Source organism: Salmo trutta, chromosome 31 (assembly GCF_901001165.1).
Source record: "Salmo trutta chromosome 31, fSalTru1.1, whole genome shotgun sequence".
Classification (NCBI taxonomy): Eukaryota; Metazoa; Chordata; class Actinopteri; order Salmoniformes; family Salmonidae; genus Salmo; species Salmo trutta.
Window position 1 is genome coordinate 11,074,987 of NC_042987.1, and position 12,863 is coordinate 11,087,849.

The 12,863-nt window shown below is 43.0% G+C and overlaps 1 protein-coding gene across 4 annotated transcripts; it reads left to right on the forward strand.

Moving 5' to 3' along the window:
* The first annotated feature begins 473 nt into the window (after window positions 1–473).
* LOC115169513 (nectin-4-like) lies at window positions 474–12,779 on the forward strand. Of its 4 annotated transcripts, none has more exons than XM_029725201.1 (11): window positions 474–754; window positions 1,393–1,590; window positions 1,755–1,922; window positions 2,135–2,413; window positions 2,503–2,620; window positions 10,391–10,542; window positions 10,800–10,965; window positions 11,062–11,137; window positions 11,264–11,326; window positions 11,441–11,653; window positions 11,736–12,779. In XM_029725201.1, the coding sequence occupies exons 1-11, from the start codon at window positions 691–693 to the stop codon at window positions 12,084–12,086; spliced, it is 1,848 nt and encodes a 615-aa protein (XP_029581061.1). In that variant the 5' UTR covers window positions 474–690; the 3' UTR covers window positions 12,087–12,779. The 4 variants fall into 4 exon arrangements, with proteins under 4 accessions (XP_029581061.1, XP_029581064.1, XP_029581062.1 ...); XM_029725204.1 differs by having other exon boundaries at window positions 11,787–12,779; XM_029725202.1 differs by having other exon boundaries at window positions 1,396–1,590.
* Window positions 12,780–12,863: the final 84 nt, after the last annotated feature.

Genomic DNA, 12,863 nt, shown 5'->3' on the forward strand with positions numbered 1-12,863 from the left:
CCCCCATTATTCAATATGACCCTCTAGTGACAACACGCTACCACCCTCACTGGGAAGTCATTTCTTTCTTGGCCATGTTGTGTATGTGCAGTACTAGTCACAAGTTTGGTCACACCTCAGTTTTTCTTTACTTGTACTATTTTCTACATTGTAGAATAATAGTGAAGACATCAAAACTATGAAATAACATATGGAATCATGTAGTAACCAAAAAAAGTGTTAAACAAATCGAAATGTATTTTATATTTGAGATTCTTCAAAGTAGCCACCCTTTGCCTTGAGCGCTTTGCACACTTTCGCCATTCTCTCAACCAGCATGTACAACAGGGAATGTAAGTGTAAATGTCATTTTTATTAAACATTCTGGCTTGTAGAGACTATTGTCTTTTTTAGTGCGACTTTGGTCACACTGAAAATCCATAGAGTAACCATGGTAACAGTGGTTAATGAAGCATGAATGGAGAGGCGAACACCTGATGCACTGCATACTTGACGCACAGTCTGTCTACCTGCCTCCGCCATAAACAGCACTAGGAGCTGAATCTTTTTGCTTCAATACACTTCAATTTCACTTTTAAGTGGCACCGGTTTACTCTCATATTTCTAATAAGATTACGAAAAGGAATTATTTCATAACATTTTGAAGCTTGTAGTTCAACGTTGATATTGTGAGGACTGGTGAATCGAGGGATGAAGTTACCTGTCTGGGACCAGAGCCAGTGGGAGGCAACCTGCTTGGTGTTATGGGGATTTGGTAAGATTTGGGAATGGGTTTTCAACAACAACAAATATATGTATATAGCTTTTATGTCTGAGTGTGTATTTTTGTTGCATACCATGACACTATTAGGAAAGGGAGTGGTGGTGACAAGTGCTGAACAACACTCACCACCATAGAAATGTGGTAGAGTAACATTCTTCTTTGGAAAATGAAAAAAAAAACACAGGCTATTTCCCTGCATGTTTTGTTTTGATTGACTAGTAAATTAGTATGTTTTTGTAACATGTCTAGGCCCATACCTGTGTTAAAAGTAGGCTTCGTTTGTGGTGAGTAAGTGCACTTTTTGTCAGTGTGTTTGTGTATTAATGGCCTTAGCATGACTGCCAAACATGAACAGGAAAAGCAAGTTAAACAGCTTTGTGGCACATACTCTACCTCTGAGTCCCTGTGTGTATCTGTCTGTTTCCCACTCTCCCCTGTCTGTAAAATAGGTGGAATCATTAATGAGTGAAGGAATCATTAACTACAGACTGTCTATCCCCCCAGACATTTCAAAGGGAAATGTTTGCTCTTGTTTATTATGATGATTATGCATTACTCTTTCTCACACCCCTTATCTCACCCCGTTTCTCTCTCTAACGCACACAAACTCCTCTCTCTCTCTCGTAAAGCAGTGTTTGTGAGGGGTGGGTTTGTGGAGCCTCCTCCGTCCTTTGCCCTGCGGTCCTTGACGGAGGATGAGACGCGGCTGCCCTGTCAGTTCCAGGTTCAGGAGGACGAGCAGGTAGTTCAGGTCAGCTGGATCAAGGAGCTACCTGATGGCACCAAGGAGAATATCATCACCGCCCACCGCACAGAGGGACACACAGGTTGGTAACACCATGACCTCACCAACTCGCACATCACGTAATCACTCAATTACTATCCTAATGTTGTTTTCTTGCGTTTGTCTGCAATGACTGTGATGTTTACCAGAAGCAAATCTGTCTCTGTCTCTCTCTGTTGTTTGTCTCGGGTCTTGTTTTTCTATCAGAGTTTGGGCGGTACTCTGGGAGAGTGAGGTTTGAGAGCAGTCGCTCCGTGGTGAACTCTGCTCTGCTCATCCTGACCACGGAGGAGTCTGATGAGGGGAAATACATCTGTCACATCAGCACATTCCCCTATGGGAGCTTTGAGAGGAAGCTGTCACTCACTGTGTGGAGTAAGACACATTTCTTTAACCATCCTCCTTTTCATCCTAGATGTAAACCAAGTTACTATTTTCATTGTTATCATCATCATAGTAATTTCCACTGAAGGAACTCTCTCAGTTCTGACTGAACAAAGCCTTACTTAAAAACTCTATTTAACTGTATAAAATGCAAACTAATATACCTCAGCTTGACCGTGCCCCTCTCCCTCGCTTCCCCCCAGCCTTCCCCATCTCCTCTCTGGACCCGGTGGTTCTGGAGGAGGGCCAGTCCTTCCACGTGGTTGCCTCCTGCCGCTCCGTGGCCCGCCCTCCACCCCGCCTGACCTGGGACACGGACCTTCCTGGCCAGGTCCAGAACCGCAGCTCCGAGGGCGGGGCCGTGTCCACCCACTTCTCCCTGCACCCCCTGAGGAGCATGAATGGCATGCAGTTGGACTGCCTGGTCTGGCACCCTGCTCTGGAACAACCCCGCAGGATCAGCAACCGCCTGGTGGTGCAATGTGAGTTTTCCCTCAGCTGTCACCATGGGAAGGTGGTAACTAGATGGCCACGCTAGGATGGATTAAAGTGACATTGTTTGTGTTGATAGTTCCCCCAGATGCATCTGTCACCGGCTTTGATGGCAACTGGTACATGGGACTGAAGGGAGCTGAACTCCGTTGTGAGTCTGGACGAAACCCCAAACCAAACAACTTCACCTGGACCAGGTATTACCTGTCTGTCTGACTGACTGTCTTTGTTTCTGTCTATGTATTATTTGCCTAATGTAACACAATCTGCATGATAAAATATACTATACAAATACTGGCGTGAAAAATATACACACACACACACATACAAAGAAGAGTATGTCAATTAGGAGGGTGCCTTTCTCTCTTTGTTCCATTCAAGAATAAATAAAAGACACCGTGTCCAGTTACAGAATAAGAAAACCGATTGGGAGAGAGACATTTTCACATGAGTGAGGGAGCCAGGGAGGGAGGGGGAAGAGTTGGAGTCGCATCTTAAGCATTTTATCAAATATCACTCTAATACGCAGTAAAACACAGGGTCTGCACATAATTAAAGATTATCCTGCGAGCATTACAATAATGACAGAACACACAATTAAATACTCACTATTGCAGTATGATAAAAATCCATGAATCTGTTTCTGCAGTAGTTGGATATAATTGAAGGAGATATACTTTTCCAAAATTGCTCTAAATGTATATAAAGTATCACATTTGGTATGTTGCTAAAAATGTAATGCATTTGAATGAAAAGAAACTGGATCCTGACCACTTGGTGATAGGGTTTCCCTATCAGTAGTATTATTCTCAAACATATATTCAATGTCAGATGTAATCTCTGCCGTTGATTCCATTATGAAGGATTGGTTAGAAGGTTGGGCTGAGTGAGAACAGAAATGTGAGAAGCTCCCCTAGTTTCACTGGGCACAGTGAAACTAGGGCAACATGAGCCCTCTCAGTGGACCTAGTTCCTGGTGGGGTCAGATACTTGCTCTCTATTATAGTCCCTGGGATATCTGAGCTTATTCCGGGGCATCCTACTTCATAGTAGGCTCAAATCCCAAGCCAAGTGGCATTACCTATTCAGATCAATAGGAGCAGCAATTAAACTGATTTTACAAGTGAATGAAAATGGTTGGTTTCCCTTTGTGTTCAACATGATACAACGAAAATGCATTTAGCTAAAACCAGTGTTGTGTTCGAGACCACCTAAAGCTTGACCGAGTCAAGACCAAGGCCGGAGCAAATCGTGTCCTAGTCAAGACCGACACTGGGAGGGGGACAAGGGGTCGGCCGAGACCGAGTCAAGACCAGAAAAATGCGAGTCCAATTCAAATCACCACCATAATAAGAGTTAAAATATCTAGTATTTCTGCTTTCATATTTCAGAACAACATATAGATTCTTTAGACATTCAGAATAGTGAAAAAATGCATGCCGAGGGAAAAACTTCTGCCTTTTTTAACTAGTTTGTAGGGCTGCAGCAGGTGTTATCAAAGAGGATGTTGTTGCTAATTTGTTAGCTTCTCCCTTTTCAAGAATAACTTTAAACAAGAAGTTAAGTTTCAAACTATCATCATCTGATGAGTGGAACTGGGTTTATTGCAGCACACTTTCTGTTGTTAATCATCTCTTTGAAAATAGCTTGTGTGTGAAACATTGTTACATTTAAAGTTGAACTGACAGCATTTTAGCATCATGAAATTGTATTAAAATATGTCATATACACTCCCAGGAAGAATATCACACTTTTAAATCATTTTCTGACACTTAGATATGGTCATTTTCACGTTTTCATACATTCTTAGAATGTTTGGGAATTATGTATTCTAAGGCATTTGTGAAAATTCTATAGCAATATAGAGGGAAAGCGGCTGTATGTTTGGACAACTAATAGACACTGCAGTAAATAAAACCGAATAAAAACACCTGTCTTGTCCAGGACTGGAGTCTACACAGACCGGTGCTCTATAGCCAATCAGAGCTACAGTAGGCCTTTATGTAAACAAGCCATTTGCCACAAGGGCCTGCCATAATTCACTTTGAACTGGACTGTGTGTTTGCAGGCAGTCGCAACAGCGAGGCTTTTGATAATTAGGATGCATTCACCAAAAGCCACCTGAAAGGATTTCTGCAAAAATGTAAACACCACGGGAGTCCTCTTACATTTGGGAACTTTATAGTCCTATTGATCAAACAACCATGAAATGGTAGGCTCTCTCTCTGTTATGCACATCAACAAGATCAACAACTGATGCTAACAAGAGCAAGATGAGCTAAAACTAATGAATGGACATTAAAAACCCTGTCAAACTTTTTCAGCTAGTTGACCGTCAAAATTGCACTGATAAACGATGGGGAATTGTAGTCTCCTCGTCCTTCTGCAGCTTGCCTGCGTGTCCCAACCAAGCACCCAAGCTAACTGGGTAAAGTTGGCTTGCTTGCTACTTCCAGACACAAATGAGAGAACAACTGATCATTTTACTCGCCATAGAAGAGCTGGTTAGGCTGCTTACATGTTATCTAGAGCGTTCTTGACTAACTATTACTTACATTTACTGACACCGGTCAAATTCAGCAGGTGCTGAATTTGTTGTTCCGTGCCCTGGCACACTCAGACGAGTGCTCTGACATCGGAGTAGATAGCCAGAGTAAATTTGTGAACGAAAGAGATATACTAACTGTATAATAGTCATTCAAGTTCTTGCTAGCTAACCAAATGACACCTGCATCTCTAGCTGTGTATTGCCACCGAAAAACAATGAGGGGGAAAAGTCACTCACCCAGTCCTCCAGGGCATGACATCCTCCTAGCAGCTAGCTAGCTATATAGCTAACATTAGGCTCCGTGTTTTTAGCTTGATACATAAATAGATACACTAGCCTATTAGCCACGTTATGACTGACTTGTGCTCATTGCTCTTGCTAGTTTGGTTGTCTTGACATTCCCATCCTTAGTTACATTTCTCCGTTTTTGTCCAGAATATTGAGTCATTAAAACTGAAACCGTGCATCCCGAATGGTGGCAGCAAACAATGTACCAGGCCAGCCGTGATTTACAACCTGATAGCAATATTTTTTAGATAACAAAGAAATGTATTGGTGCATTATATTAATCATGCATTGAACTGCATCCATCTTCTGCCAACAATGCCTTAGTGTACATCATGGAACGTTGAGTCAAATATAACCTATTTTTAAAATCTCTTATGAAGTTGGTTTTGTAGCAGAAACTGGGAATGTTATATGTTTTACTGATATTATGATTGTCTGTTTGTTTCATATCTGCAAAGTAGTTAAAAACGCTGTCAGTTCCACTGTAAACTTCCACTGTCACCGGTTACTTTGTGTGCTAAACGTGGATTTCTTTGCAATGGGAAGTAATAGTTGTACATTTCGATTGGGAAATGCTTAATGGTTGTGATTTTGTATTCTGATTGGGACCTACTGGCTTATTATGTCTGAGTTTATGGACTGCTTATCCTAAACATCATGCTGTGTGTGACTGCTGTCTTTCTATCGGTCCTATGCAGTGTTGTAGTGGTGACTGAAGTAGGTGGTATAGTCTAATTCTGTAAAAAAAGTTCCCAGCGAAGTAAAGACAACAGGATGTTTCACACAGGGTTTCTTAATGAGTTTTCCTATAGATTTTTCAGATTTACACTCTCAAAATTACACTTTTGTTTATAGAAAAAGGACAAAAATGTGATGGTCTAAGTCCACAACAATGCTTAAACCACATCAGTCTGAATGGGTGGGTCCTGGCTCCCCAGTGGGTGGGCCTGTGTCTAGCTAGGCCCATTCATGTATACACCCCTCATGCAAACAGTTCACAATGACAATTGCGCATCACAAATAGCCTACTAACCAACACTTTGGACTAAACTTTTTCAATTCCTGGTTTGCATACCCATTCTTGCCTTAGTTGGCATTTACTGGTCAATATCATAAGTTGAAACGTCTTTACTACGCTACCGATGTCATTCTTCTGTGAGCTGCTCCATGCCAAAACCAGTTGAGCGCTGTACTCTCTTGCTGCCTGCAGATGATATTCCTGCAGATGATATTGGTATTACGGTTGCTGTCCTTTCAGAATCACAAACCTGTCACACTCTGAAGACCTATAGGTTCACCACTGTACTGACTTGTCACACTGAAGACCTATAGGTTCACCACTGTACTAACCTGTCACACACTGAAGACCTATAGGTTCACCACTGTACTAACCTGTCACACTGAAGACCTATAGGTTCACCACTGTACTAACCTGTCACACACTGAAGGCCTATAGGTTCACCACTGTACTGACCTGTCACACTGAAGACCTATAGGTTCACCACTGTACTGACCTGTCACACACTGAAGACCTATAGGTTCACCACTGTACTGACCTGTCACATACTGAAGACCTATAGGTTCACCACTGTACTAACCTGTCACACTGAAGACCTATAGGTTCACCACTGTACTGACCTGTCACACTGAAGACCTATAGGTTCACCACTGTACTAACCTGTCACACACTGAAGGCCTATAGGTTCACCACTGTACTAACCTGTCACACACTGAAGACCTATAGGTTCACCACTGTACTAACCTGTCACACACTGAAGACCTATAGGTTCACCACAGTACTAACCTGTCACACACTGAAGACCTATAGGTTCACCACTGTACTGACCTGTCACACACTGAAGACCTATAGGTTCACCACTGTACTGACCTGTCACATACTGAAGACCTATAGGTTCACCACTGTACTAACCTGTCACACTGAAGACCTATAGGTTCACCACAGTACTAACCTGTCACACACTGAAGACCTATAGGTTCACCACTGTACTGACCTGTCACACACTGAAGACCTATAGGTTCACCACTGTACTGACCTGTCACATACTGAAGACCTATAGGTTCACCACTGTACTAACCTGTCACACTGAAGACCTATAGGTTCACCACTGTACTAACCTGTCACACTGAAGACCTATAGGTTCACCACTGTACTAACCTGTCACACACTGAAGACCTATAGGTTCACCACTGTACTGACCTGTCACACTGAAGACCTATAGGTTCACCACTGTACTAACCTGTCACACACTGAAGGCCTATAGGTTCACCACTGTACTAACCTGTCACACACTGAAGACCTATAGGTTCACCACTGTACTAACCTGTCACACTGAAGACCTATAGGTTCACCACTGTACTGACCTGTCACACTGAAGACCTATAGGTTCACCACTGTACTAACCTGTCACACACTGAAGGCCTATAGGTTCACCACTGTACTAACCTGTCACACACTGAAGACCTATAGGTTCACCACTGTACTAACCTGTCACACACTGAAGACCTATAGGTTCACCACAGTACTAACCTGTCACACACTGAAGACCTATAGGTTCACCACTGTACTGACCTGTCACACACTGAAGACCTATAGGTTCACCACTGTACTAACCTGTCACACACTGAAGACCTATAGGTTCACCACTGTACTGACCTGTCACACTGAAGACCTATAGGTTCACCACTGTACTAACCTGTCACACACTGAAGACCTATAGGTTCACCACTGTACTAACCTGTCACACTGAAGGTCTATAGGTTCACCACTGTACTAACCTGTCACATACTGAAGGCCTGTAGGTTCACCACTGTACTAACCTGTCACACACTGAAGGCCTATAGGTTCACCACTGTACTAACCTGTCAAACACTGAAGACCTATAGGTTCACCACTGTACTAACCTGTCACACACTGAAGACCTATAGGTTCACCACTGTACTAACCTGTCAAACACTGAAGACCTATAGGTTCACCACTGTACTAACCTGTCACACACTGAAGACCTATAGGTTCACCACTGTACTAACCTGTCACACTGAAGACCTATAGGTTCACCACTGTACTAACCTGTCACACTGAAGACCTATAGGTTCACCACTGTACTAACCTGTCACACTGAAGACCTATAGGTTCACCACTGTACTAACCTGTCACACACTGAAGACCTATAGGTTCACCACTGTACTAACCTGTCACACACTGAAGACCTATAGGTTCACCACTGTACTAACCTGTCACACTGAAGACCTATAGGTTCACCACTGTACTGACCTGTCACACACTGAAGACCTATAGGTTCACCACTGTACTGACCTGTCACACACTGAAGACCTATAGGTTCACCACTGTACTAACCTGTCACACTGAAGACCTATAGGTTCACCACTGTACTAACCTGTCACACACTGAAGACCTATAGGTTCACCACTGTACTAACCTGTCACACACTGAAGACCTATAGGTTCACCACTGTACTAACTTGTCACACACTGAAGACCTATAGGTTCACCACTGTACTAACCTGTCACACTGAAGGCCTATAGGTTCACCACTGTACTAACCTGTCACACTGAAGACCTATAGGTTCACCACTGTACTAACCTGTCACACACTGAAGACCTATAGGTTCACCACTGTACTAACCTGTCACACACTGAAGGCATATAGGTTCACCACTGTACTAACCTGTCACACACTGAAGACCTATAGGTTCACCACTACACTAACCTGTCACACTGAAGACCTATAGGTTCATCACTGTACTAACCTGTCATACTGAAGACCTATAGGTTCACCACTGTACTAACCTGTCACACACTGAAGACCTATAGGTTCACCACTGTACTAACCTGTCACACACTGAAGACCTATAGGTTCACCACTGTACTAACCTGTCACACACTGAAGACCTATAGGTTCACCACTGCGCAAACATGTCTATAATAGATATAAAGACTGTTAAGATATAAATGTTTCAAGAAAGGAGTGTATATATTTGGCCTGGCGAAGCGGTTTTATGCACTGACTGAATTGAAGCTGATAATTATGAGTTTTTTACTCCGTTGGTCTCCGGAAGAAATTAAAGTCCTCACTGTCCGAGACCTAGTCAAGACCGAGTACAAATGTATCCGACACAGAGACACTCAATATGTGGTGTGTGGACCGAGACACTCAATATGTGGTGTGTGGACCGAGACACTCAATATGTGGTGTGTGGACCGAGACACTCAATATGTGGTGTGTGGACCGAGACACTCAATATGTGGTGTGTGGACCGAGACCCTCAATATGTGGTGTGTGGACCGAGACACTCAGTATGTGGTGTGTGGACCGAGACACTCAGTATGTGGTGTGTGGACCGAGACACTCAATATGTGGTGTGTGGACCGAGACACTCAGTATGTGGTGTTTGGACCGAGACACTCAATCTGTGGTCTCGAGTACTACAACCTGGCTAAAACACCTAACCAACGCACGCTGACCTATTGATTTGATTTAATTACAGGCTACTACTATGGCTTAGCTGACATTATTGTCAGAGCTTTAAATTCTGGTAGTGACTAGTTGAACAAAAGGCTTTTAATGTTGTTTTTTCATGATTTGTATTAAAACTGTTGAATTGAGAATTGAGCAACCCTGCCCTTACAAAAAATTGGAGTTTTGGAACTGCAGTTGAATATTGTTTTGTGTCTTTTAAAAAAAAATGTATTGTCTTTTTTTTCTTAAGGGTACCCACTGTGTCTGCCTTCATAGGCATAGCCATTGTTTCATGCAGTGAGTCTGCTATTCCATGAGTCATGATGAGTATGTTTTAAAAAATGTTTTATTTAACTAGGCACGTCAGTTAAGAACAAATTCTTATTTACAATGACGGCCTAGGAACAGTGGGTTAACTGCCTTGTTCAGGGGCAGAACGACAGATTTTTACCTTGTCAGCTCAGGGATTCGATCTAGCAACCTTTCGGTTACTAGCCCAATGATCTAACCACTATGCTACGTTGAGTAGGTTACATGAGTACATTGTTGGGAGGATTAGTATTAATGTGGGCATTCCTGTTTTCGGCTATTCTTTAATCCCCTGTATGTGTGTATATTTGTCTCCATCTGCAGGGATGGTAAGGCTCTGCCAGATGGCCTGACTGTGGATGGAGCAAGGCTTCTGTTTGGCAGAGCCCTGAGACAGAATGACACTGGAGTTTATGAATGTGTGGTGAACAATGGCGTTGGGACAAGGAAAGTAGAATGTAACATCACAGTTACAGGTAAGGGGAAATAGGCAAAGTTATTCCTGTATTTTTGGGGAGATCTGAACAGAAAAACATGACGCTGGTCTCACTACACCGGATTGGTAATATTTGTAACATTGCTGCCCCCTTGTGATAATAATCTGAAATACAGATCTCACTAAAGTTGCAAAAAACCTGCATCCTATATACATGGCACTGCAATCGCTACCTTTGGTTGTTTGTGTTTACAATTTTGTGTGCATTCCCTCTTTCCTTCCCACTCCCTCACTCAGAGACATCTCGGCGTGTGCAGGAAGTGATCTTTGACACTCTAGTGATGATCATCATAGGTGTGGTTGCTGGGGTGTTGGTCATCGTCATGATCATCGTCATCATTTTAGTCAACCGATACCACAGAAGCAAAAATAGCAAGTTAGAGATGGCGCTTAGCAAAAGCATGTGAGTTGATTTCCATAATACTTTGAACCCCCCCCCCCCTTCCCTATGCTTAAATACTCAAATCCCCCTCAGTTTCTGAAACGCTCTCTTTCATAGGTTAGAAATCAACACTCTCTCCAGACAGGCCTCCTCCAGGAGACTCAACTCTGTCAGCATAGACCCCAGAGGACAGGTGCAGAGTACTTTCAATTCAAACGCTTGTTTGCTCTTATTTTAAGGTATTAGTTATCGTCTACATGTGAATGAGTGTCTGCCAGCAATAATTATTGTCTTTCTCTACTTGTCACCCCACCCACAGAATGAAGACTGTACACTACTCAGACTAGACAGTAGAAGGAAAAAAAGCCTAATGTCCCTTGAGGTGAGAGTTCATAAAAGCTTCAACAATATTATACATTTACAACATTATGTACAGTATCATACTGATTTATTCATTGATGTTTAATCTGTGGATTATTGTGATCCCTCTCGTTAGAACCATCCCATCTACAAAGGCAGTCAATCAACCCTCGGTGGGAGGTGGGGGACGGTTCGAGAGGATGATTTGGACTACCTAGGCCGCCCCGTCCTGTACCAGTCTAGCTGGCGCGAGTGCAGAGAGAGTATGAGGGGGGCTGAGATGGAGGGAGAAAGGGAAGAGCGCAGACGAAGGGTGGAGTCGTACCTAAAGAGCAGCAATATGTCCCTGGTGTGTATTTGTGTCCGAGAGAGGAAGAGGATACGTGAAAGTTTGAAAATGTACACTAAGTTTACTCTGTAATAACTGAAAGGCCTATCTGTTTCTCTCAATGCCACACAATATGTGGTTCTCTATTTCTCAGGACTCTGGCCTTCATTCCTCCCTTGTCCCCATGAAGCCCCAGGATCAGGATGGCAGTGTGGGGCCCACAGACATCCCCCCAATGCTCAGCGACCTGGGTGGCCAGAGGGAAGGCATGACGGAAGGGGAAGACTGGAGCGACAGACAGGACGTGCTGGAGGTTGATGAGGCTGACTGTGACACCAGTTCATACCAGATCACAGAGGCACTCTCCAACCACTTCCACTACAGCAACGGGTTCCTGCGGCCCAAACCACACTCCAACGCCATCCTCCTACACCCCAGAGGACAGAACATCTAGACAGGGGTGAAAGGAGTTGGTTGAAAAGGGAACTGCCCTCAGCTCCACCCTAACCCAATGGTCATGGAGGCCTGTTATATTGCAGCATCACTTTGTCAACTGTAAACCTAGTCTTGTCTAAGCACTTATCAGTTGTGCTTGTGCTGTCATTTTAGCTAACCTTATAGTTCTGATATACTAAATATACCCTTGTGCGTTAATGTTATTTTCATGTTTCTTTCTATTTAAAAAAATCTAAATGGCTCAAAGTTTGAGAGAATTCTCATGTTTATTCATAAAAATGTTTGCACTGGTAAAAGCATGTCCACTGTCGTTTTTCTCTCCAGATGTGTTAGTCTGGCATAGTTTTAAAAAGATTAATTTTAAAAGGTTACAAGCAGGAGGCTGTGATCCCTCCCTACAGTATGTTAGCACCACTAGTGTAACACTTGTGGTAGGTTTTCACTGCTCTCACTTTACAAAATAGAAAGACAAAAGTAACATTCTGCTGCTTTCTGCAAGTGTCTTCACTGTCTTCTCATAAACTCTGTTCTCAGTCATTAGAAAATGTTGGTCAATAGCTAGGTTTCCATCCAATTGGCGACAGATTTTCATGTGAATATTCTAGAATCCGCGTAAAATATTTGTATTTCCAACCAGTGTTTACACCAAACTGACTTGTTTTCATGTACCGAATAAAAATCTAAAGTTCAATGTGTTTCCATCACATTTTCAACTACCGATAGTTTGGTCACAAAAACAGTTGCGTTATATAGCAAATATGCCTACTCTGGTCTT